Source organism: Monomorium pharaonis, chromosome 7, assembly GCF_013373865.1.
Source record: "Monomorium pharaonis isolate MP-MQ-018 chromosome 7, ASM1337386v2, whole genome shotgun sequence".
Taxonomy (NCBI): domain Eukaryota; kingdom Metazoa; phylum Arthropoda; class Insecta; order Hymenoptera; family Formicidae; genus Monomorium; species Monomorium pharaonis.
Genome location: NC_050473.1, coordinates 14951130 through 14976281, shown reverse-complemented (window position 1 = coordinate 14976281; position 25152 = coordinate 14951130). Strand labels below are relative to the sequence as shown.

The window sequence follows — 25152 nt, the reverse complement described above, 5'->3', positions numbered from 1 at the left end:
GCGATCGAGCCAATCCTGCTTGACACTAAAGGCTAGTTTTTCAATCGGTGAAATTGCTCAAAGCAAAACTATTAACCCTTTTTTTCTTGGTACTTATTCTATAGTTTTATATCAGGCTGGAATCCTATGTGGAGTAATACATTAAGTAATACAAATTAATCGCTTTTATAAGAATTTATTTTTTATTTTATAATTTTTTTAAATTGCCGCGATACAAATTTTCCCTGTGATGTGCGCCAGAGATCTTTCATCGGTTGCGCGATTGGTCTGTTCAGTCGCGTCATCTACTCGCACACGGTGTCGCGATTGGCTCGGTCAATCGGCGCGCTCGTTGCTGATACGTCCAGAGGACGATGTACACGATATCCAGCTGCGATACGTCTGAATGGACGTGTGGTAACGGTACCCTCGTATTAGGTTGGCGGGGGCATTCTCGCGATTCTCGCCATTTTCTGTTCGGTGCCCAAGATTCATCGTCGTTACGCCCGTCGTTCATCGTCGTTGGGGCGTCGACTCGCAGTCGAGGGTTCGTCGTTTATTGTTGGTTAACGCGAGCGCGACGTCTTCCACGGCGTCACACCACTCCACCAAACAGCGATGAATCAATCGCGAAATTTCACGTCACTGCTGAACCCAAGCTACCTGCAGAACGCCCAGCAACAGCAGCAACAAAATGCCGCAAGCGTGAACTCGGCATCTGCATCTGCAGCGGCGGCAGCCGCGGCGGCCGCCGCCGCGGTAAGTGCGGCAATCGCGAACGGAACTCAGTTGAACGCGAATGCTGTAAACGCCGTCGTATCACCGGGCCGAAAGCGGGAAGCGGATGGTAAGCGCGTCTCCGTGTTTTCTTTCACTTTTCCTTCTGTTTGGAAGATCATGTCCCTTGCATCTTTGCGGGACAAGTTCTCCATGACCGTGTCATGTTATATTCTCTTTCTATGCTTAAACTGACTTTAGTATATATTTAGAAAAGAAAGAGACAAATAAGTGGCACAAAATGTTTAGCAAAGATGAAGAAAAAGGAGACGAATTATAAAAACAAAGTATTGTAACAAAACGATTACATAAACGTTGCAAAGAATATCAAGATATGCTTTTTTGTGATTTTTCCTTGATGTGTGTATAATTATTTTATTATAATCTGTTTTTTATTATTGAACTTTTTATACCATTTGTACTCTAACTATATACTTATTTTAAATATAAAAGATATAACTTGTAGCTACAAAGAATTTAAGTTTTAGAAATGTATGAGAAACATTTTCTGTTTTGATGTTAGTAAGAGCGAGAAGACTTGAAAGTTCTACAACAGTATTAAAGAAGGTTCTCTAATCTTTTAATGCAACATTAGATTTTATACTTGAGAGATTCAAAGAATAAGTTATAATTCATCAATATCTAAACTTTTCAACTTTTTTTTAATTTTTTTACTATAATATTCTTTAAATAACTTTAAAATAGCATCTTATGAAGAGTAGTTTTAACTAATTTAATCACAAATAAAATATAAGATTTTTGAAAACCTATCTATGAAAAAGAATAAAATTTATAAAGAACATTTTGGAATTATTAAATGAAGTTTTTATTAAATAAAATAATATTATTTTCATATAAGAATATAAAATATTTATAAACTATACAATTTGCTTTAACGATATTTTATGATTGAAAATATGGCAGTATCACTTGTCATTATATTTAAAAAATTATTTCTGCTTCTTTAATGACACAACTGTGACTTTATGTGATTTAATGATAGGATTCCTTGCAGGCGATGGTAAACAGGAGAAAGATTCGAAAGAGGGAGAACGTAGGAAGAGGAAAAAGACTAGATGGGGTGGTAGTGAACATGACAAAACATTTATACCAGGGATGCCAACTGTACTACCAACAAATCTGACTCCTGAACAGGAGAAGGCTTATCTCTGTAAGTTTCTCTCGTACAATGATTACAATGTATCTCTTTTGGTATGCTAGTACATACAGCTAGGGAATCATTTCAAATATTTTTGTTTCTGTACATAAGTTTCTAAAACCTAATTTATAAGAGTAGATGGCTATGAATGATGTAAGTATGATGATGTTTATATCAATAAAAATTCAAAATTCTTAGAGGTAAGCATTAGGACTTAATAAAAACTGTGTAAAATCATCAAATTTGGCAGGGATTGCCAATTTTGCTGAATAACTATAATCTGACCATTAATGCATTTTCAATACCATGAAATTCTATTAATTGATATTAAACTGTATTTAGATAACTAATAATTTAGCAGAAGTATATTTTAGTTTTATAATTAAGTATTGAATAAGTCACATAAAGCGTTGCAAGCTTTTGACTTTGGAAGTAATCAAGGTTTCAAAATAAACGTGCACACAATTATTACTTTTCTGAGACATGCTTATTTTATAGAATGTATACGGCAAATTGGCAATATCTAACTGTTGGGGTTTCCGCCCCCTCTAACCCGTTGGTTTACAGTTCAGCTGCAGATTGAGGAAATCAGCAGGAAGCTACGCACTGGAGACCTTGGAATTCCGCTTAATCCCGAGGAAAGGTTTGAAAGAAACTTACATACCAAAAATGAACATTACATATCTACAAATACCTATCTACTGAACATACAGCAGCCCATAATAGGAGCCCCAAAAGATATCTCTGTGGCTCAGGTTCAGTTAGTGTGGGAATACCGAATATCCATTTGAAAAACGGGCTTGATTAAAGTCCCCATGCAACACAGAAGATGAATTTTGATAGTATTGGTTTGCCCTAATCAATCTTTTCTAATATTTTATTTTTTATTAAACACTGCTACAACACTGTTAACTCTGAGTAGATAAAAATAGAGTTTAATATGACGTAAGATTTATACTAAGATTTTATTTTATTTTTGTGTTTGTTTAATAATGTTTCTAAAGTTGCTAAATACGAATTTTATGTTAACATAATAAACTTTAAAATGATGGAAGTATGAACAAGTTTGATAAAATTTTTAATAAATCAATGTAACATTACACTTTTCGTGTTTCACATATAGTTTTAATATAATTTATTTTTATTAAATTTTTCTTCAATTTTTTAAAACAAATTTAGGAATTTTTATTTTAAACCTACATACTTTTCTTTTAGAGTTATTAAAAAAAAAACGATTTTTATGACTTCTATAGACATTATTCATATTGAGAACTTTTAGTCTACGATGTCTATAAACATCATTCACATTCAATGTGTTAAATTAGAATTAAATTTTTTCAAAATTGAAAATTGATATGTGAGACAATAGATCCTATAGATTTGATATGAACTACATTCAATAGCAGTGTTTAAAGTGAACAGTGGATATTCTAGTATATATTTCTTGTATAGATACATTTTTGCACACATAGAATAACTCTGAGGTGACCTATCATAATTTATTTTTAATAATCAATTAAAATTTATGGAATAATAGTAACCAGATATTTTATATTATGCGATATTTCACTAAGAATCTACTTTATGCATGGGTCATCTTGTGAGATTCTGCCCCTTTATTCAGGCTGCCGTGATTTGCACGGCATGTGTTAAAATTGTTATAATATAATAATCTTGATTGCCAATAGGAAGCTCGTTAATTGACTTGCCAATATCTGTTGCTAATTACAATCTTAATGAGCAGATTTCAGGAAAATATCGGTTTATCTCTCATTCTGAAATTTTTATTCATACCGTAATATTGTAACAAAAAATTTAACGTTACTTTCAGGTACAGGTCTTAAATAATAAATATATTTTTTCTAATAAATTAATTTATTCCAATAGGTTTAACTTTCCGATTTTAGCTGGAACCATTATTTTTATGTCATTGTGTTTCCGTTAATACATAGTAAGACGTTACGCCAATTGCATTTATAACTAATCCAAAAGATTATTTCTTAATAATCACAGGATCTGTCTTAGCAGCTGACATCATACCGATATCTGCCGTGCACAAACGCGCAGTCTTCCAGTGGTTGCCTACTATAGAATACTAAATATATAGCTATGCTATATTCGGCAGCGACAATTTTTCTATTCTTTATTTCGATACCTTGGCAGTTAGGAAATTCTATGACACATAGTTCCTTCGTAGTTCCTGAAAGTAAACGACTCATTACATAAGCAAACTGATACAATCATAGAATGAATTCTTTAGTACATCTGCAGTTGGATATGTCTTGATATTATCGACCATGTACTGCTATTATTAAAACAAAATTATTAAATGTTATTTTATAATTTTTTTTATATTTAAGTATATAATTTTCTTAATATTGTAGATGAAATTGTAAATGCAAAATAATATTTTTAATAGATAAACTTATAGCTTTTATATCTTAAGAAAAAATTAAATTTGTCAGATGGTATTATGCTTACAGAAAAATTAAATAAAATTGCAGCGCCAAAAGAGAAAAATTGCATAACAATTTATTTATCAGAATTTTTTATAATAAGATTTATATAATGCAGTCTCTGCTCTAAATCGACGGTTTTTCCCCACTTATATTCATACAATCATAGTAGGGTCAGGTCAGGTTGCTTGTACGCTAGTACCATCTTGATGAAAATTTATATCTTGATATGGTATTATTTTTTTATTTTTCAGATCCCCATCTCCAGAGCCCATTTATAGTAGCGATGGTAAACGGTTGAACACAAGAGAATATCGTACAAGACGTAAATTAGAGGAAGAACGTCACAATCTGATACAGAAGATCCTTAAAATCAATCCAGAGTTTAAGCCACCACCAGATTACAAGTGAGTCCTACAGATACTTAATACTTTTGATAAATAGAACATTTTTAAACAATAAATTTGTTTCTTAATACTTAAATTTATTTTTTTTAGACCACCAATAATACGAGTTCATGATAAGGTAATGATCCCTCAGGAAGAGCATCCTGATATAAATTTTGTTGGTTTACTTATTGGACCACGTGGAAATACTCTAAAATGTAAGCACAAAATTTTTTGCAAGAGAAATCATCGATAAACTTACATGATGCATAGAATTAGAAATTAACTATTTTAATGTACTGTTTTAAAATTGTTTAGCTATGGAAAAGGAAACTGGCGCAAAGATTATAATTCGTGGAAAGGGATCCGTGAAGGAGGGAAAAGTTGGGAGGAAAGATGGACAGCCTTTACCAGGCGAGGATGAACCTTTGCATGCATATATTACTGCAAATAATCTAGATGCTGTGAAGAAAGCTGTGGAACGAGTATGTATTATATATAATTATTTTTTTTTGCATTTTGTTTCTGATATAATTAGAAACCATGGTTTCTAATTATGGTAAGAAGAGAGCCTTATTGAATATTGACAATTTTAATATTTAATATCATTCATTTCAATTTAAAATATATAATAATGAAGTTATTTATGATAAACACATAACCCATGCAACTGGATTTATGTGTATAGATTCATGAAATTATTCGGCAAGGAGTGGAAGTGCCAGAAGGTCAAAATGATTTGCGACGTAATCAATTACGTGAGCTGGCTTTATTAAACGGAACATTACGCGAGAATGATGGACCTCGTTGTACTAATTGCGGTGCCTCGGATCATAAATCTTGGCTGGTTTGTGAAAATCACTAATATTTTATTTAAAAAATCTCTATAGCTAATGTGTAATTATTGTGGGAATTTCAGTGTCCCGATAAACCAAACGTGACAAACAATATAGTGTGTTCAAGTTGTGGTGGTGCAGGACATATTGCTCGAGATTGTAGGTCAAAAAGACCTGGTCAGGGAGGTCCAGCGGCCGCTGGAATGGGAGGAATGGGTCAAGCCGGAGATAAAGCCAAAATAGATGAGGAATACATGTCACTCATGGCGGAATTGGGAGAGGGTCCACCGCCGGACAGGTCAAAAACTGGACAAAATAGACCAAATCCTAATCCAAATCCTAATTATCCCGGACTTTTTGACAGGTACAATTGTTTTCCTTTCATAATCTTTCTTCTAATTATTACTTTTTTTTTAAATATGATACAATAATTGTTTATTTTTTCTAGACAACAGCCACCTCGCGCATTGATGGCTGCTCCGGCACATCCGCCGCCGCAAATGATGCAGGGCGGCCCGATGATGCCGCCGCCGAACATGGCTCCACCACCATGGAGTCAGGGAAATGAAGGGATGAACAACATGAACATGCAATGGCAGCCCCCGGTGAGCATGCCGCCACCGCCAGGTGTAATGCAACCACCGCCACCGCCACCTGGTTCCACAACACAGCCCAACATTCCGCCATTAATGCCATGGATGGCCGGTAACAATCAACCACCACCACCAGGTCAAATGCCACCTACGCAGATTCCACCACCCGGAATGGGCATACCACCATGGCAACAGAGCCAGCAAGGACCGATGCGACCGCCACCTCCCGGCACAGCACCACCCCCAGGATTCCCTGGTGGTTGGCAGCCTCAACAGATGGGCGGCTGGCCACCGGCTGCCCCAGTCCCACCTCCTCCTCAACAACAGACTCCCGCACCACCTGGGATTGATCTGAACACGCTGCCAACGTTACTGGCACAACCGCCACCACCACCTCCTCCCACCAGTTAGTGTAACGTAGTTTAATCTTGTAGATTGACTTCCGATCTATATAATAACAAGACGATGTCATTGAGATAGAGAAGAAATTGATGAAGACGAAAAAATGGAAGAGTAAAAGTTGAAAAAGGCATTATATCTTAATAGGAAGTCATAAAAAGAGATGGAGATAGATGAGAAACTAGGAATAATGTAATTATGTCGTAACATTAATTTGAGCGATCTGTTTATACTTCGTTTTTTTTCACGTGTAATCTTGCTTTATTATAAAGATACTTTGATGTGATCATTAAAAAAATTTTGCGAGCTACACATATAGAATATGTAGCTAAGAAAAATTCAAAAATCGTATTCATTAATGGAACGTAAATTTATCTAGTTATCAACTTTATTGCAAATAAACTAAAATTTCATACAAGGTATCATGTGAATAGCATAATGTTGCAAACTTATGACTTGTGACGCACGAATCCTCCCGTAAGACATAAGTGATTCTAAATATGTTTTTTTCTTGTTTTACTTCTGATGTTTCATTTCCGAACGTCGCTTCCGAAATCGAATCTATCAATGTTGGAAAATTGTAACATAGGTAAAAACACTTGTTCATATATTTTATTTATATATATAATACTCTAAAAATACTATACATATTACAATTCATAACTTTTAGCACATAAGTATATCAATAATATTGTTTTTGATTAAGATGAAATTGCAGAAATGATCATTTCTGCGGCATTCATATTTCAGGATGTATGCCAACTTATTTGTAAATTAGACATAAAAACTTACAGTCTGAATTTTTCGAGCACTGAAAGGTTTCTGATATTTTAATGTTCGTAAGAAAAGAAAAAGTTCGGAATATTGTACAAGAACGTCAATTGCGAATTAGAATCGCGCGTTAGACGAATGTCTACAAGCGACGCAGGACAATACAAACCCATTGGCGACTTTAGATTTAGTCCACTGAATCATATGTATCAAAGTATGTATAATCTTTGATCATAAATATTCAGATTGTACATATATAGAGTGATCCTTAAAATCCAGAAAATTTTAGGAGTGATTTCTTACATTAATTTAAGATGAAAACCGTATGTTCGAAATAACTTAGTTTCGAAGGTATAGAGGGATCAAAAATACAAAGAATCAAAATTAAAGAAAATATTTGATTTTTTAACAAATACTCAGATTATTTTCATAAAACTTTGTGTATACTTCAAGGACGTGAAACCTCGCTGTCAAATTTTTTTTCTTCAATCGAAAATGAACTTAAAAATGAATATCTTTTACATAGATATGTCACTAATTTTTTCAAGTTGAGAATATTTTATGATGAATGAAATAAATCAGCACAAAAATGATCGTTTTATTATTTTCCATAGACTCATTTTTAAGAAAAAATTTTGCTTTTTACATTTTTACAGGTATTTGTCTTAAAGATTAATTATTAGTTAATGGATCAAAACATGAAAACAACTCGTAAATCTCAACATTAAAAAAAATTTTCAACTTCGATACTTTGGATCCTTAAAACTAAAACATTTCGCACAGAAATCACTCTTTAAAATAATTAAAATACTTAAGGATCATTCCGTATATTTTTAATTATAATTGTCTTATGACACGAGCGAATTCGTGTATTTTAGTACCAAAAAGAGCTTTGCTAAAGTAATGTAATTCAATTTAACAAACAAAGCATCACGAATCCTTGATTTCGTAAGCGGCATTTTATTTCTTTCAAAGACGAATAAAAGAATCATATACTGTTCATTCGTCAGTGTCACGATGGAGACATTTGAAATTACAAACGTCCAAGCGCAATAATTTCTTACTACAAATGTTAATCACGTGTTAAAAGAGATTTTAGACAAGGTGATTTGCGAAGGTTCGAACCGCGTATATTACTTTGTGCTACATTAGTATTACATGTGTTGAATGTATAATGAATTAAATTATGGTTAGAAATATGCTATAGGTTGCTTACTATGTATTCTAATTACATAATAAACACATATGAAACGGTGCACGTTTGTTGATATATTTATGGATTATGAAATAGATACAGCATATACAGCTTTCATAATAATATACATTCTATATTACAATATTATCTACAAGTAATGCATCGATACAACACGTTCGCAGACTACTTAGTGATCGCCAAGCTTTTTTTTCTCTTCTGGATAAGTCTCGAAGTACCATTTTTCATATTCATCCTTCATTTGTTCGCGACGCGCGAAGTACTTAGGATACATAGCCTTCTCCATGGGATGCCAATAATCCAAGACCCAGTCCGAGACTGGGGCCTCTCGGCCGTACGCTCCTCCCGTGGCTGAATTGGCGAATCTTATCGGTTGAAAATGTTGATTGGAAAAGAGCTCTTTCTCTCCTTCTTGTAATAGATGCTTGGCATAACTTAAATCTTTTATATCTTTATTCTTGTCGAAACGCTCCCGCAACAATGCAGCTCGGAATCTATCAAAGAATTATAATTGAAATTTCATTATGTTATAAAATGTCATCAACTTCATATTTCTTACAGGTGGATTTAAACTATGAAAATTATACAAGTTACAATCATCCTTTGCAAATAGATCAAGTCTTTTTATTTTAGTCAAGCTTTAAACTGCATCTGTTTCTTCATATTTTGGTCAAACTCTGATTTAGTTAGCTTAACTCAATGCTGTTCAAATTTGTAATTTTGAGTACTAATTTAAACTGTCAATGGTCATGTTTATTGCCTTCTTCGTTCTATTTCCATTAAGAAAAGACTAAGAAGATAAAATTGATAAATATCGAGCCAAAATCACAAATCTTGAAGTGTTGATTCAACTATCAAATAGTACTTGGAGTATTTTGTTAACACAAAATTAATAGTAACTTTTAGTTTAATTCATGTAACAAAGAAGATTAAGATCCAGTTTCTTAACAACTTAGGTTAATTAATACCATTAAATTAATACCACAGTTTAACTAACCAATAGATAAAATTGTTTTATAAATTAAATTAAGTTGTAGAACTGAATCTAAAAGAAATATAAATCGTATACTTGGAAAGTTAGTAATTTAATGATTAAATTGATCAATGATTAATTTATTAAGCAACATGTATACTATTGTTAACATGAATTAGGAAAGAAATCTGATCAAGATCAACGAGTTGTATAGTCGACAATTTTGTTTTGTGCAATTTTGCTTTTTGAATTGTTGATTGAATTAATTAGGATTCAGTGAACATCATCCGGGGTGATGTACCTGCGATCATGCACATTGTGATACCAATCCTCTATACAACGTGCGGCACGTTTGTACAGCCTACACACTTTCTGTTGATGAGATATGAGCTCCGAAGGAATATGCGCCATCGCTTATGTTAAAAAAATCGTAACTCTCTCGTCGAAAAATTCTAACCCTTTAAAAACAATTACATCCGCACGTAATAGAACCGTGAAGGCGTGAACTAATCAAGATGAGAGTGGATGAGAGATAATAAAAAAGGTCTTTGAAAGCATTCGTTATAGAACAGTCGCCATCTCACGACGACGAAGTCAACTCGACATCAATTCAATAATCATTTCTCACTGTAGGGTATTTTACGTTAAAATATAAAATTTTATAATACAAATTAATTATTAAAGACACTATCTTTAGCGAACAAGTTCTTAATTGACAATCACAGTTGTGTCATATTACATATTTTTTACTATATTTAAGGTAATCGGGCTAAAGTAAATATTTACTACTAATAATAATAATAATAAATAATAATCTACATAAATCTACAATTTATCAAATGGTATAATTAAATCAATATGTGACATTGGACATCTTTACATTTTAAACAGTCTCGGATTACCGCGCATTTCCAACTTTTTAGACAACTTCAAGTTATTTTACTAGAAAATCTAGGGAGAAAAACAGAGCTGCCGGAAATGCGTGGGCGCCACAGGCGACGGAAGTGCTCCCTCCCGGCGTCGCTCTGTAACCGAAATCTCGTTAGCGACTGGCGTGCGTTGGCGTCGTTGGCGATCGTTCGCTGGTGGATGCTCCTTATTGCCGAGCGATTTTCGCTGATTTGCGAGGTATCACTATTCGCGACAGCTCTCTGTCGCGTCGCGTGATTTTCACGTCTTGTCTACATCGAGCGTTATGACCGCGTGCGCGATCCGGATTTATAATGACGCATGCACATCGAAGTACAACGCGGCGAAATGTTTCGAATGAATTTTCACTCATGATATCGTTGTCGCCGTCGTCATCGTCATCGTTCCGTCATCATCGCCGGGTGGCGAGTTCGAGATCGGGCGAGAATAAAAAACCAATAGCGAGATAAGGATTAGAGTATAATAAGATATTCCTTTTTTTTGCAGGTAAGACATTTGGATTTGACTGCGAGATGACAGTGCCACCCGATTCTTATCAGATCTCGTTGAGCATCATAGAGGTGATCAAGCAGCACCCGGTGCTCTACTGCACCGAGGTAAAGGGGATGCCGGTAAAGCTGCAAGAGTTCAAGCAAAAAGTTTGGAAACGTATCTCAAACGAGCTTGGACTTGACCGTGAGTTTCTGTCATTTCTGTGAGATATGAGGCCTGGTCTACAATAGCTGGAGTAAGTATGGAGTAAGAAGTAAGACTAGGCGTAAAAGGGTTAATTCATTGTAAGAAAGCTGGTGTAAGGGTGTAAGCAAAATAAATTATTTTCATTTCGTCTTATTCCTACTTCTGCTTTTCTTAATGCTTGGTCAATCACAGTGCAGATGGAAATTACCTTACTCTTCTTACTACATGCTTATATAGACTCCAGCTATTGTAGACCAGGCCTAAGTTTATGTCATTTCCTAAATTGGATTGTGAAACATCCAAGAGCATATTAAAGATGATTTTTAAAGAAAGAGTTTAATATATCTTATGACTTAATTTTGAATTTTATTTGTTTTGGTATATTAGTTGTTTGATGCTGTCTGTTATAGCTACATGGGTCAGAGTGAAATGGAAGAATCTTAGAGACACCTATTGTCGTGTTTTGAAATGCAAAAACAAGTCAGAGGAAGGAAGAAGGAAAAAGTGGATCTTCGAGGACTATTTAAATTTTATAAAATTCCCGTAAGAAATACTTATATCTACCTGACAATAGAGATTTTATGATTGGAATCTAGCTGTAAGAGTGTGAAGTCTAGATTTTGTAAAAATTCTATAAGAAAGAACGATATATGGTCATGCCAATGAAGATAGTAGAGAACTTTTTTATTCACTTTTAATCTCTTTCACAAATTACTAAAACTTGATGTATCACTCAAAAGCAGATTTTAATTGTATTTCTACTTGGAGATTTTAGCGTTTTATTTTCTTTAAACTTGATTTTCTCAGCTGAAATTACTTTGACAGGTTTGAGGCAGACTATCAACCACTGTGCATAGAATTGACTGAGGAATATATGCAAGAGATAAACTCGAGCGAAGTAAGTTCTGAAGGTCTCCTAGAACAGTTGGAGGACCGGAATAATGAGGATTATAGCGAATATATGGAGGTCCTCGAGGAGACATCAGCCGACCCAGTTCAGGAGGTATCTGAGACTGTAGAAACATTGGACAATAACGATGACTTGCAGATAGTCACTCATGAAGTGAGTGAACGAAATTGCACACAACAGGATCTCGACAATTATGTTCAGCAAGTACAGTCGAAGTATCGAAAAATACGTCCGAAACGAATAAAGACTAAACATTCATCCGTCTTGAAAACATCTAGTTCCAATAACACAAAGAAGTCCCTCAAAGTCAGCAATACAAGCATAGATGATACTGGCACAATAGACGATCCTAGTCTCGTAAGTCCACCGAGCACGTCAATCTTGCCTGTGAAAGGATCGAGCGGCGCGAAGAACAACGACACTGCTTTTGATTCAGTTTATTTGGCACCTGAAAACAAGAGTATAGAATTATTTTTCGACAGTATGGCACAGACAGTAAAGAAACTGCCGCCTAAGGCGCAGGCGGATATTAAAATGCATATCTGCAAGCTTGTATCAGAGGCGGAGGTAAAGTACTGTGGCCAGAACATGCCACAGAGTATGCAACAATTTATAGCGCCGCCTGGCATGATACCTAAGCTAGTATTAATACCTTGCAATATGATAGATAATCAAGAGGCTAAGGATTGATTTGTTGTGTTAAATAATGATTTATATAAAATGTACAAAACAATTATATTCCAAATTTTATGTCACGCCATAGCTTCTAGAAATTACTTATTGCAGTATTTTGTTAATTATAAAAACAAGTGCTTGCTATACAAAGGTTTGTCACTGACAATAAAACATTTTAAATTATTTAAAATTATTCATTAGATTATTGATTTTCCTTGAGAATTATGAAAAGTGTGAATAATTTTTACATGAAAAACTTGCAACGAAATTATATAAAACGGTACATTAGATGTTGTAAAATACGTGATGATTTGTATTTCTGAATAATATTGAAATTGTTTTATATATAGCTTATGTAGCTTATACATTTTTATAATAAAACAAATATTTTATGTCATATTTTTAATTATTAGAGGAAATTCGATTTGAATTAACCAAATCTAACTTAAAGCGCATAGTTTATCATTAATTATTTTTAGAATAACGTGAAAAAAACATAGAAAAGTAATAAAACTAAAAAACTAAGTACACTCGTGTTTGATAAGAACACTCGTTAATTATTTTTTCAGGATTTTTTTACTTGTTCCTCTATCTCCTAAAAAAATGTTCAATTTCTTTAAATTTCTAACGGTTATAAGGGAGGTTATGAGAGAATGGTTAAAGTTCCATTATAAAAATGCATTATCTAGAAAGATAACGCTGATTGTTGAATAATTACTATTGTACAAAGCTTGTCAATGTATCTTTGATAAAAGCTATATTGTGTTGAGTAACGCGAGAGGTATTAGATAATTACGAAAAAATATATTTGATATTTATATACCACTATAAATTAAAAATTACAGACGCGTGATTTACAACAAGCATGACTTAACATGTATGAAACGTATTACAATTCATATATTTTTTAATTTTAAATATCCTTGAAAAGAATATCGTTTTGCTTTACGTTCACAATATCATTGTAAAATTTGATAAAATTCTAAAAATAGTTTATTAACGATGATTGCAAAACCAATGTATGGTTATTTGCATATGTAAACAATCATATTTTTCATAACAGCAAAGAGGGAAGAAGAAAAACGAGAAGATGAGAAAAAAACCATTTCAATTTTAACTTTTTGTATTTAATTTGATTTAACTTTATATCTAGTTTAAATATAAAAATAAAATTTTATTAAATATTAGGTTTTTTCCACCAAGAGATGCAATAAAAAAATGTTTATAAAAGTCACTCTGGAAGTGCATGATTTCTGACATGGCATAATTTCTTGATAGGCTGTGTTTGGAAACGTCCCCGAGTACTCTTGGGTATCATTCTATCCTTATCTCATATTCAACGAACAACAATGATAGAATGATACCCGAGAGCACAAGACTCAGCTGATGTTTCGACGTAGCCATAAGTAGAGAAAAAAAGCTCATTCTTTTATCTTTTATCAACCAAGAACACGTGCCTATATGCGCATGCGCACGTGAGTATCGCGCGTGACTTTTAATCTATAAAAACCGGAGCAATTTCTTTTTTGTCATTTGCAATTTATAGTTTCGGCAGAGGAAATATCCGACGATTGATCGTGATTCTGTCCGATAATTGATAAACAGCTGATAACTCTATCTTCGTCAATGCTGATAAATAGGTGCAAATGTTTTCTCGGAAGAAATACAAACTGAGGAGCTGAAGAGTCTCTTTGCTCGTCTTCATCAGATCAGTTGAAATTCGAACGAGATGCTGCGACACTTTACGCTCACGCAGCGACGCGCGGACCTATTGCAGTGCTCGGCGATTAGGTTCGCGAATTCCTCCAGGAGGAAGGTGAGTGATGCGCGTCGTTCCAAGATGTTTAGAGGTTAGAATGGACACTTCGAGATCTGTTGAATTTATCAAATGATAAGATGATTCTCAATTCCGTCGAATCTTGGCTTACTCTTGATGCGATGCAAAGTTTGTCGTCGCGATACTAATTGAAGTTGACGCATTATAACGGCATGTTTGTCTTTGGATGGATAATAATTGAATGTTTAGGTTGTTACATATTTTCGACAAAGAAAACGTTCAGTTCGAGAGGCAGAAAGCCAGGATGATGAAAATCGTCGTTCGATTTACCGTGAGCGGAGCGTTAAGTACGAGAAGTTTTTAAGGTTAAGAAATCTGCATTGTCGACGAAGCGCAAACGATGGCACGTGATAGAATGGCGCGCGAAATTTCAATTTTAACGTCATTGTAAGAATAATTGTAGTTGAAGTGATCATTTGAGAAACAGCATAAATATAAAAATCTCACTTTTGGAAAATTGAAAAAACCGTTTAGTTTTTACAAAAGACAAGGCACCATATATTTTTAATTACTTTCAGTACTGCAGTTGTAAAAATTATACTAGGTTTTTAATTCTCCAAAAGTAAATTTCTTTTTACTTATGGTTTTTAAATCGATACAGTTGTATTTTAATACAGTGAAGTAATTAAATAGTTGTATTTTATGAATTAAAGTATCGAATCTCTGGATGAAAACAGGAAGTGAAAATTGTATTAAATTTAATTTCTGAATGAATATAAATACACGCATAAAATATGCTAGTCTTAACAAGATAGATAGAGAATTTATTAAATAAAAGTTTTAAATTATATTTTTACTTGTTGAATTTGTAAAAAGGAGAATTTTTGACAAAAGCTATCCTGGTGAAAATTTTGTTTAAAATTCTTCATATATAATTTTATTTTTTCAGCATTTTTATATAAAATTCAAGCTTTTTAAAATTTCTATACAATATTTTACAATTTTTTATAACTTTTACTATTTTAAAAACTTTTTTAAATTTTAAGAGAATGTTGCTAAATTTTTTCAACATTGTTGTATCATTGCCCAAATATTTCATGCTATTTAGATTTATAAAAACAAGCGATTTAAGATATTTTATTAAAAATCTTTTTAAAATAAGAATTCTTTAAAATCTGACAATATTTTTCACTAAGTGAGCAAATTGCATGTTCAATTAATTATTGAATTTCCAGAGTTCAGAAATAAAAAACGATGACGACAGAAAGAAATATCAAGAATTTGTTGATACTATTTCCCCAAAGGAAAAAATGCTGAAGAGTTTCAAACGAGATTGGAAGATGCTGAAACGCGTATTCTCACCCAACAGAGAATTCTCCGATTTTCAAGCATTGTTGAGGGGACCCAACGTAATTCCTACTCAATGTGATGTGCTTATTATTGGCGGTGGTGCGATTGGTAGCTCGATAGCATATTGGCTGAAGCAGAAGGTCTATAATAAAGAATTTAACGTTGTTGTAATTGAAAAAGATCCTACGGTGAGATATTGATTTGCATATGTATTATCTAATTTAAAAAATTTTTTAAATTAATTTCTGCATTTGATAATTAATTTAACATATAAATTAAATCATTTTAGTATACCAAGGCATCCACAACTCTTTCAGTGGGTGGCCTTCGTCAACAGTTTTCTCTTGAGGAAAACATTCAAATGTCATTGTACGGCGCAGAATTTTTGCGAAATATCAACGATCATCTAAGTATCCCTGGGGAGCCGCCCATCGACGTGAATTTTCATCCCTATGGTTACTTAATATTAGCAACCGAGGCAGGTGCCGAGACATTAATACAGAGTTCTAAGCTTCAAAATTCTCTTGGAGCAAAAAATGTCATTCTCACTACGGAGAAACTAAAAACTACGTTTCCTTGGTTAAATACCGACGGGATCGCAGCAGGTTGTCTCGGGCTGGAAAAGGAAGGATGGTTTGATCCATGGTCCCTCTTGTGTGCCTTAAAGAGAAAAGCAAGTTATTTAGGTGCTCAATACATTAATGCCGAAGTCAAGGCTTTTCAGTATAGGATTCTTTCAGGAGCTTACGACCAAGACTTGAATCCTGCTAAAAAATTAGATAAAGTAGTTGTAAGTATAGATACCACTCTTTGGAGTATTCTATTAATTTTTTGTAAAATCTACAATGATTCTTATACAAATATAATTATTTTAATGAAAATATTAATTTTTTTACTTTGTATCAGATAAAAACGGACGATGGTGAAATTAGAACAATACAGTTTTCCCGAGCTGTTATTGCTGCAGGTGCGTTCAGTGGTGACGTAGCCGAATTGGCTGATATTGGAACAGGCGAAGGATTATTATCTATACCTTTACCAGTTGTACCTAGGTAACTTCATTAATAGTGAAAGAAACCACTCAAATTTTGCTCAAATTATTTTGTTTTTTATCTTTATTATTAATAAATAATTCTTTTTTACAGGAAGAGATATGTATATTGTTTTCATTGTCCTGATGGACCTGGTTTAAATACACCTTTAATGATTGATCCTAGCGGCACATATTTCAGGTACAAGTTTTATATATATATATATATATATATATATATATATATATATATATATATATATAGGCTGCGTTCCGATATTTACTGAAAATCTACAGTATATGTGATATAAACTTGTAAACTATAGATTTTCAGTACTTGCAGTGAATATCGGAACGGAGCCATAATGCGGTATATAATATTTTTGTATTATAAATAAAACAAATATAATAAAAGTAAACAATTATGATTAAATTGTTATAAAATGTGAATATTAATGAAGTGACTTTTAGACGAGATGGTCTGGGAGGAAGTTATATCTGTGGAAAATCACCAGAACCGGATGAAGAACCGTCAGTTGAGAATTTAGATGTTGATCATGAATTTTTCGATAATAAAGTGTGGCCTTTGCTCGCTCATAGAGTACCAGGATTTGAGAATTTAAAGGTATGTGTATATTTTTTCAGCGACATCCATGAATAATGAGAAAAATAATTCATATAATGAGAAATAAAATGTATACAACGATTATATTAAATATAAAATATTCTGTAGTGAACAGAAAATATTAAATACACTAATGTATTGAAATTATAGTTTTCTCCGGATGATGGTACTTTTTTAATTTTTATATAGGTGAAATCTTCGTGGGCTGGATACTACGAATACAATACTTTCGATGAAAACGGTATTATCGGCCAGCATCCTTACCATAATCATATATACATAGCAACTGGTTTTAGCGGACATGGTATTCAGAAGGCGCCAGCGGTGGGACGGGCGATCTCAGAGTTGCTTTTTTATGGAAATCGTTATATAACTATAGATTTATCTAAATTAGGTTTTGACAGATTCTTAAAGTCAGAACCCATGAGAGAAGCTAACGTCTTTTAGGCAATAAAAATCTCATATTTAATTGTATCATGTATCATATAAATTTGTAAATTATAAAAAATTTAAAAACATCTTTTTAATGATAAAAATATCTAAGTTTTATTAAAACACATTACAATTTTTATAATAGTAATCTTACAATTTAATTTACAATGATAACATAAACTGTACATACAAAATTCAATATGTTTAACTTAAAAGTGTGCTTCATCCTTCACAGATAAAATTTGATTCATGTATGTTGCAGCCTCATCTTCGCCAATATCTTGTAGTATATTTCGCAATTCACTAAGAGATGTATCGGTTTGTATCTGCAGAGAAATAAAAGGCACGAAGTTTAATAATTTATTTCGAGAAGAATGTAAATTCAAAAGAACGTAAATTAACATGCAAAATACTTAGATGAGAAAATTAAAAGCTTACAGCAATGTAATTCAAAAGTAACAATGTCGAACTGGAGCTCTGTTCGAAGATCTCGAATAGATATTTGAAGTTGAAATGTTGTGCCAATTTTTTCCATCCTTTTGTCTCATCCAGAATGCTTGCTAATTGTTTTTCCTGATCCGCATCCATCCAAACTTTCTGCGTATCATCTATATTTTCCTCTTTAATCGCATTGTCTATTAACATACTACTTTGACCAGATACGAGTTGTAAAATCTGCAACAACGCAATTTTCCTTATTCACAAATAAATAAATAAATAAATAAATATATATATATATATATAATATAGTTTATAATAATAAAGTAAGATTAACCAGATTCTGGTGACAGGTCTGTTTTACGACTAAACGCGATATTTTTCAGATAAAATAATCATTTTGTTGATTATATAGAATTGTAAACTTTTTCCCACAATTAGATAATAATGCAGATTGGAGTTAATAATTTCATCAATAAAAAACGAAAAAAAAAGGAAATTACAGTTCTGTTATTGACTTGCATGACAACATTTGCTGTATAAAAATTCTACAATTTTGTATGTATAAAACATACTCCTCCATCTGAATTACAAAAAAGAACAATACACTTTAAAAAATTATTTTTTTTAAGAAGTTTTAGTATAAACGAAAATTTTCTGAAGATTTGTGCATATGTATGCGTGCGTTATCGATGTAGTACTAGTAGAAATATGATGTTTACTATTACATCGCATGTAAGACAGTTTCGCTGATAAAGCTGTCGCCAGAATCTGTTTAAGAAGAATGAAATATTTTTCGTACATCTGGCTTGTTCGATGCCAAATCGAAAGATGATTGCCCAGTACATTCTTCCGGATTTTCATCATCTGAATGCCCTTCAGTTTTTATGCCCTCCATCTGTTCTCCCTCATTCTATAATGAAAACCATCAAACTTAAAATCGAAAAACATAGGATACTGACAATAAGTAATTGTACATACGGCAGATGACTCGCGATTATAATTCCTTATGTATGGATCAGCACCATATTTCAATAGAAGGGCACATATTTCTTTGGCCTTTATTCCTGGTATAACTATCGCAGTGTGCAGTGCCGTATTTCCGCTAAAGTTCCTTTTATTTACATCTATTTTGGTCTGCTTAGAGAATTAAGAATATTATACTAACATTTTTTTATATAAAAAATTTCATGTTCAAGAAATATAAAATCATACGTTTTTTAACAGAAATTCAACAATATCTTTGTGACCGCCTTCGACTGCTATATGCAAGGCAGTTCTTCCATAGGTCATGTCGGTACTATTAACGTCTGCGCCAGCTTTAACGAGAGCGCGCACTGCATAATACGAACCCGCTTTGGCAGCTAATTGCAAAGATGTCCACCCTAAATCCGTATTTGCTTCAATATTAATTTCTTTTTCAGCTAATAACACATCAATGTTCCCTTCTGCTTCTGGAACTAAAATTATATCTTCACGTGAATTCACAAACAAGTTAAAATAATTATATATTACTTATTATGTTATACAAGAGAAAAGTGTTACTCTTTACTATTAAATATTTCATTCAAATAAGTATAAATTTAATACTTTTTTAAATATTTAATTATGGAGTATAAAGCATGCATGTGCGTGCATTGAATAGAAGTCATCAGCTTTAGTTATGAAGATTTGAAAAAGCCTTCTTTAAATTAATACATACATTTTACGGCTCTATGCAATGGCGTTTGTCCATAATGGTCTGCTATATTTGGATCTGCACCAAGCGTGAGCAAACCTTTTGTAATTTCCGGTTGATCTTGAGAAACAGCATAATGCAACGGAGTCTGCAATATAATGTGATACAATGAAACTCTTCTAATTAAATACAATATATCAGTATAGAAAAACCTCACCTTTCCAGAACTGTTTTGAATGTTTACTAATTCTTCAGCATCTGTATTTAAAGCGCTTATAAGCATTAAAATATGCTTTACATTGTCTTTTTGTCCGTATCGAAGCGCACAATGTAATGGTGAATCTCCATAAGTTGTCCTGTCTTTGAAAGATTTTTTAATAATATCTTTCGCTTTATGTTGTCTTGTACCTTTGATATTCTTTATCGTCTTAATAATAATATTTTTCGCGAATAACTTGTCATCCTGTAGAGACATAAAATTTAGATTTAATATACAATATTGAGATGCAACAATAGATATTGCAATAGTATATTTGTTTTGTAAGACACAAATATTGAAATTAATACTTGCTTTCTTATTCGATGCACTATCATAAGTTAACTTATCTTCATTGCTTTGATTCAACGTCTTCTCATACATCATAAGATCTAATTCGGATAAAATAAGTTTATCATTTATTTTAAATTTCATAATTTTCGTAATTTTTATTTGCATAAAAGAATACTTACCATCAAACTCTATGTTTTTAAAAAACTCACGAAACTCACTAGAAGAACATCTATCATTCAACAACTTTTCTAATTCTTTAGACATTTCGGTACTATCGTTACTTAAAGGCGTATTTATTATTGATGTATTTATTAAAGTTGTGTCATTGTTAAATGCCATTTGTGTCAATTCCGCACTGTTTGAATGAGAGACTCGTGTTCTCTTCCGACCTACAATTGCAAAATTGTGAAAAGTTCTATTGAAGAAAATATAGAAAACAAAGATAAGAAAAAATTACAAAATCATAATAAATTATAATTAAGAATAACAAAGTAAACAAAAAACAGAATATGTAACTTTATTGTCAACTTGCCTATCACACGATCGCTTGGTTTATATGTGAATTTTATTGGTTCAGAACAATCCGAATCAGAAGGACGTTCTAATTGTATGAAAACTTCTTTTGGAGAAGTAATATTTCGATCCTTATATGGTGGAGTTCTAGAAATACAGAGCAAGCATTATGCATCGTATGTATTATGAAAGAAAAAAATTGATTAAACTACAATTAGTACATACCGAAATACCATGGCATATTGATGATGAACATCCAATTCCGAGAAACGACCGTAATCGACCCAGACTTCAGTATCGTCATCGTCAAGTTCAAAGAATTTTATCTTTATGTTTTCTATAATATTGGACATTTCTATTATATAAAAAAAATGCTATTTGTATACAATGTATAGTTGCAATGCTAAGACATCACTTACTTTTTGAGACTTTCTCAACAAGTATGAATACTTCTTCATTACCTTCACAGCTGCTAGTATATTTGTCTATTCTGCATATTTTGAGTTCTCCAGTTAAAGCGCTTTCTGTTAAAATATTAACATTAAGATTTCTCGAGTTTTTCATCGATGTGTGCGCGTATGATATAAACCAGTTAAAAATTTTAATTCACATCATTTTGAAAAAACTTCACATATATTGCAATAAGTTTAAACTTACTTAAATTATTGACCGGGTTGCTATAAACCGGCGCTGTAATCGGTCTCATAATATTGTATTCATCTTTAATAAATCCTTGAAAACAAAGAGCAACACTATTTAAGTTTATAGTTTTTTGATATTGCTCCGCATCAGCTTTAATCTGTAATCATTATAAAATACTTCTTAACAAACGTATTCAATTGCTACTTGCTTTCTTTAAGATAAAAATATATAACCAATTGTACGACATAAGTTTCAGAACAGTAAACAGTATTAAGATCTACCTGTGCGTCATCACGAAAACTGAGAGTAGCATTTATATTCGAACGTTTGAGTTCTTCTATTTTTTTTTCACGCAATTTTTGTACTATTTCATCTTTGACATTTTTTTTCGCTGTGTGTATTATACCCATGCCACTGAATCTAAAATAGCGTGTATAATAAAAAATAAAACAAAATATGATTAAAATTATACTGTGCTAAAAAGTATTTAAAAGTACGTACTCGGCCGTAAAATCATTATGAGACGAAACGTCAACGTAATGTGGATCTCCCACGTCGGCACTATCCATTCGCCTGACTAATCTATGAGCATGCGGTATCCTAAGATCTTCATCAGTTGTGACCAATGTGCAACGAATTATCGCTTTATCCACAAAATTGTTTAACTAAGAATATAATAATAACATACTTATTATATATAAAGAGATAGGGAATTTAGGCAATTCTACATCATTTTTTAATAATTCTGTTATGTAATTTTATATTTTATATTTATATTTTAACACACTTACTTTGACAGTAGGTACATTATTTTTATTTCGTTTACGTCCATTAAATACACAGCCGGATAGACTCCCATGTGTTCCTACCATTTCAGATTGGTATCGGAATCTAAATTTCTCCACTGGCTGCACTAAAATGCTGATGTATGCTTCGCCAAGTATTGCTAAGAGAAAAAGATATATATTTTCTGTATAGAACAATTGTCAATAATAACATTAAAATAGATATTTAATATCAAATATTATATTCATAATTCAGATATATATGGTGTAAAGATAGATCAATACATCAAACTTTTTAAAATTAAAAATGCACAAACCTGGATTTGTTAAATTAATATAATCATCCATGACATGCATAGGCGATGAGGTTGTTGACATGGGTGATGTAACACTCATGTTTCCTTGAGATCTAGAGCTACTGAATGGGCTTAGAATACCTGTACTACCCATTGACGTTAACTCTAAAAAATTCAAGATACATATATGCATAAAATTGTAAAAATTAACTCACACTCATATGTATACATTACTAGTCAAAGCATTACTCAATAACAATTCACCTCTGATTTGTTTTAATAATTATGTATAATACACAAATGTGAGATACATTTTCTCAAAAGTATCCTATGAACATTAAAGATCACAATTAAAATCTTTTTTGTTAATTTTTATGAAATCTATGTATCTACTTTTCATAATTGAATGAAAAATTGAGACATTTAAGACAATTTTAACATGAAATTTTATAAGTATTTTAAATCTCTAAAGTGGTTTCTATTGTTCTTATCAACACTACTTTGGATAATTCATTCATAAGACTATAAATTCTTTTATACTTTTAAGAATCTTTTTACCCTTCTTTTTTTATAGTTACAACATATATTAGAATAACTAATGTTATTTTAACAAAATAGAATTTATTATTTCAACTTACAAAAACAAGAAGGAAAATTTGAATGTAAACAAAATCTTATTAAATGTTAAGTTATCAAATTTTTAATGCAAAATTAGATTGAATTAGAGCTCGAGTGAATATTTAGACATAGTAGTACTCCAGGATTAAAATATAAAATAATAATATCGATATGACAAAGAAACATATTTTAGTTAAAATTCTCAGATATTCAAGAACACACAACAGACTTATAACAGCTTCAATATCTGTCATAAATGAGAGGCATAATCTGTTTTTTAGATTTAAAGTTTTTTTTATATTAAGGTTCCTCCTTGTCACGTCTAAACGATTGAGTTTCGGGATCTGTGCAAGGAAGCATCACCGAAATATCACGCTATCAAGACAAGCGACCGACAAAGCGATTAACTGACGTATTACAACGCAATTGCTGGTCGCGTTAACGCACTTCGGAGTAGCGGTCATGTAACTTACTCTGCTTTTTCTCGGGAGAAAATTTGAAAAGTAAAAGCATATCTCCAATAATTTCAATAAAAAAAAGCACTTCACATTTCTGTTACAGGAAGAAAGTTACGTGACCGCTATACCCTGACTGTAGAACGAGACGCAGGCCCGCATTACCGGTGAAGTGGAAGAACGGGTCCTCGATATCCGCGATAACGCCGATGCTTCGCATCGCCATTTCAATGTTCTCGTACGCGTCTGGCATCTTTCCGGCGCAATTTTCTCCTTACTCGGTCCGAGATCCGAGCAGATCCGAGATGCACGTCGTTGAAACCGTCACGATATCTGTCACGCGCGAATACCGCTGAGTACCGAGATCCTGTAGATCGACTCGATTAAACCAAATTTCCGATCTCGACAACGCCGCGGTGTGTGTAGCGTCGTGAGCCTCGTTACTCACCAGCCGCACATAATCGACTGCCTTTAATTCCTGAGTGCATCAACGAGTGCATAACCTTGACGAGCGTCTTCGGTTCTTCCCCTGAGAATGCGTCACGGGGAACGCCCCGGACGCTACGCTGGCCAATCGTGCATCAATATCGCATGTGCACGTGCACGGAATCCCCTCAATTAAGGAACGTGCTTGCGACGCGCGATGCCCCTGGCTCAGGAATATCCTCACGATGTCGTTTTCGCTCTTTCTCTACGGATCCCAAAAACAGCTCGACTTTTGCTCGATACGTAACTTTTTTAATGTTTGGGCTGTCAGATTCGAATCTTATTGTTAGATCTGAAATCTCGCAAAAAAAGCACGAACGTTGGTGAGCTCTAAAGAGCTTATATAGAAATAAAAAGTTAATCCTTTATTATTTATCTCATTTTATCTGTAAGATTGATCGATAGCGATTCCGGCAGCGCCATGGAGGCGAACGCCGCCATAACCGATGTTACGCAATTTCCGGTTTCAAAAATTTCTCATTCTGTATTTCCGAAGAAATTAATAAGTTTATAAAGTTTGAAAAGATTTAAATAGTATCGGTTTATATATTGCTCTCTTATCTTAACCTATAAACATTAAGACACATATACTCCAGTAAATTCTACTCCCCAGATAATCCTTGGTCATTATCAAAATGTCTAAAAATAATCAAAATAATTAAATTGAATGTAATTAAAAACTTACTAATTATATAATTGTTGAATAATTAATTATGTTCAATGTGGGTCATAAATAATTAAT

At 32.7% G+C, this 25152-nt stretch overlaps 5 protein-coding genes across 11 annotated transcripts; 3 read left to right on the top strand and 2 right to left on the bottom strand.

Moving 5' to 3' along the window:
* The first annotated feature begins 186 nt into the window (after positions 1 to 186).
* On the top strand, positions 187 to 8611 carry LOC105832455 (splicing factor 1). 2 transcript variants are annotated; one of them, XM_028195010.2, is made up of 9 exons: positions 187 to 826; positions 1760 to 1927; positions 2483 to 2558; positions 4626 to 4778; positions 4869 to 4975; positions 5076 to 5242; positions 5446 to 5604; positions 5677 to 5957; positions 6042 to 8611. In XM_028195010.2, exons 1-9 carry the CDS (start codon positions 598 to 600, stop codon positions 6595 to 6597), a joined length of 1896 nt encoding a protein of 631 aa, XP_028050811.1. In that variant the 5' UTR covers positions 187 to 597; the 3' UTR covers positions 6598 to 8611. The 2 variants fall into 2 exon arrangements, with proteins under 2 accessions (XP_028050811.1, XP_012528863.1); XM_012673409.3 differs by having other exon boundaries at positions 598 to 826; positions 1772 to 1927; positions 6042 to 6597.
* On the bottom strand, positions 8606 to 10068 carry LOC105832459 (NADH dehydrogenase [ubiquinone] 1 beta subcomplex subunit 9). Its single transcript, XM_012673415.3, has 2 exons — positions 9844 to 10068; positions 8606 to 9063 (listed from the first exon to the last, which is right to left on the bottom strand). The coding sequence occupies exons 1-2, from the start codon at positions 9951 to 9953 to the stop codon at positions 8739 to 8741; spliced, it is 435 nt and encodes a 144-aa protein (XP_012528869.1). The 5' UTR covers positions 9954 to 10068; the 3' UTR covers positions 8606 to 8738.
* A 458-nt stretch (positions 10069 to 10526) lies between these two features.
* Positions 10527 to 13129, top strand: LOC105832458. 2 transcript variants are annotated; one of them, XM_012673414.3, is made up of 4 exons: positions 10527 to 10670; positions 10959 to 11147; positions 11561 to 11693; positions 11976 to 13129. In XM_012673414.3, the coding sequence occupies exons 2-4, from the start codon at positions 10985 to 10987 to the stop codon at positions 12748 to 12750; spliced, it is 1071 nt and encodes a 356-aa protein (XP_012528868.1). In that variant the 5' UTR covers positions 10527 to 10670; positions 10959 to 10984; the 3' UTR covers positions 12751 to 13129. The 2 variants fall into 2 exon arrangements, with proteins under 2 accessions (XP_012528868.1, XP_012528867.1); XM_012673413.3 differs by lacking the exon at positions 10527 to 10670 and having other exon boundaries at positions 10692 to 11147.
* An 803-nt stretch (positions 13130 to 13932) lies between these two features.
* On the top strand, positions 13933 to 18463 carry LOC105832444 (FAD-dependent oxidoreductase domain-containing protein 1). Of its 2 annotated transcripts, none has more exons than XM_012673394.3 (7): positions 13933 to 14551; positions 15748 to 16050; positions 16152 to 16652; positions 16769 to 16914; positions 17008 to 17094; positions 17364 to 17517; positions 17707 to 18463. In XM_012673394.3, exons 1-7 carry the CDS (start codon positions 14465 to 14467, stop codon positions 17962 to 17964), a joined length of 1536 nt encoding a protein of 511 aa, XP_012528848.2. In that variant the 5' UTR covers positions 13933 to 14464; the 3' UTR covers positions 17965 to 18463. The 2 variants fall into 2 exon arrangements, with proteins under 2 accessions (XP_012528848.2, XP_012528847.2); XM_012673393.3 differs by lacking the exon at positions 13933 to 14551 and adding an exon at positions 14562 to 14843.
* Positions 18038 to 25113, bottom strand: LOC105832445 (nuclear factor NF-kappa-B p100 subunit). 4 transcript variants are annotated; one of them, XM_012673395.3, is made up of 19 exons: positions 24373 to 25111; positions 24090 to 24291; positions 22873 to 23016; positions 22562 to 22716; positions 22272 to 22435; positions 22052 to 22190; positions 21786 to 21927; positions 21548 to 21652; positions 21354 to 21465; positions 21148 to 21275; positions 20795 to 21004; positions 20637 to 20713; positions 20283 to 20528; positions 20090 to 20213; positions 19603 to 19847; positions 19369 to 19524; positions 19190 to 19300; positions 18388 to 18624; positions 18038 to 18275 (listed from the first exon to the last, which is right to left on the bottom strand). In XM_012673395.3, the coding sequence occupies exons 2-19, from the start codon at positions 24175 to 24177 to the stop codon at positions 18159 to 18161; spliced, it is 2700 nt and encodes an 899-aa protein (XP_012528849.1). In that variant the 5' UTR covers positions 24178 to 24291; positions 24373 to 25111; the 3' UTR covers positions 18038 to 18158. The 4 variants fall into 4 exon arrangements, with proteins under 4 accessions (XP_012528849.1, XP_012528850.1, XP_028050830.1 ...); XM_012673396.3 differs by lacking the exon at positions 24090 to 24291 and having other exon boundaries at positions 24373 to 25113; XM_028195029.2 differs by lacking the exon at positions 24373 to 25111 and having other exon boundaries at positions 24090 to 24366.
* Between the last annotated feature and the right edge of the window lie 39 nt (positions 25114 to 25152).

What these genes read in the sequence shown, in the direction of transcription:
- LOC105832455 (XM_028195010.2), top strand. Translation starts at nt 598, where the DNA reads ATGAATCAATCGCGAAATTTCACGTCACTGCTGAACCCAAGCTACCTG. An exon ending in ACAGGAGAAGGCTTATCTCT is followed by an intron (nt 1,928 to 2,482) that starts GTAAGTTTCTCT and finishes GTTGGTTTACAG; the next exon opens with TTCAGCTGCAGATTGAGGAA. An exon ending in TGAAGAAAGCTGTGGAACGA is followed by an intron (nt 5,243 to 5,445) that starts GTATGTATTATA and finishes TTATGTGTATAG; the next exon opens with ATTCATGAAATTATTCGGCA.
- LOC105832459 (XM_012673415.3), bottom strand. Translation starts at nt 9,953, where the DNA reads ATGGCGCATATTCCTTCGGAGCTCATATCTCATCAACAGAAAGTGTGT. An exon ending in CACAATGTGCATGATCGCAG is followed by an intron (nt 9,064 to 9,843) that starts GTACATCACCCC and finishes ATTCTTTGATAG; the next exon opens with ATTCCGAGCTGCATTGTTGC.
- LOC105832458 (XM_012673414.3), top strand. Translation starts at nt 10,985, where the DNA reads ATGACAGTGCCACCCGATTCTTATCAGATCTCGTTGAGCATCATAGAG. An exon ending in AAACGAGCTTGGACTTGACC is followed by an intron (nt 11,148 to 11,560) that starts GTGAGTTTCTGT and finishes TGTCTGTTATAG; the next exon opens with CTACATGGGTCAGAGTGAAA. An exon ending in TTAAATTTTATAAAATTCCC is followed by an intron (nt 11,694 to 11,975) that starts GTAAGAAATACT and finishes TTACTTTGACAG; the next exon opens with GTTTGAGGCAGACTATCAAC.
- LOC105832444 (XM_012673393.3), top strand. Translation starts at nt 14,754, where the DNA reads ATGTTTAGGTTGTTACATATTTTCGACAAAGAAAACGTTCAGTTCGAG. An exon ending in CCTTTACCAGTTGTACCTAG is followed by an intron (nt 16,915 to 17,007) that starts GTAACTTCATTA and finishes TCTTTTTTACAG; the next exon opens with GAAGAGATATGTATATTGTT. An exon ending in CCTAGCGGCACATATTTCAG is followed by an intron (nt 17,095 to 17,363) that starts GTACAAGTTTTA and finishes AGTGACTTTTAG; the next exon opens with ACGAGATGGTCTGGGAGGAA.
- LOC105832445 (XM_012673395.3), bottom strand. Translation starts at nt 24,177, where the DNA reads ATGCCAGACGCGTACGAGAACATTGAAATGGCGATGCGAAGCATCGGC. An exon ending in ATAATGTACCTACTGTCAAA is followed by an intron (nt 22,436 to 22,561) that starts GTAAGTGTGTTA and finishes TTATATTCTTAG; the next exon opens with TTAAACAATTTTGTGGATAA. An exon ending in ATTGCATAGAGCCGTAAAAT is followed by an intron (nt 19,848 to 20,089) that starts GTATGTATTAAT and finishes ATATAATTTTAG; the next exon opens with TTCCAGAAGCAGAAGGGAAC.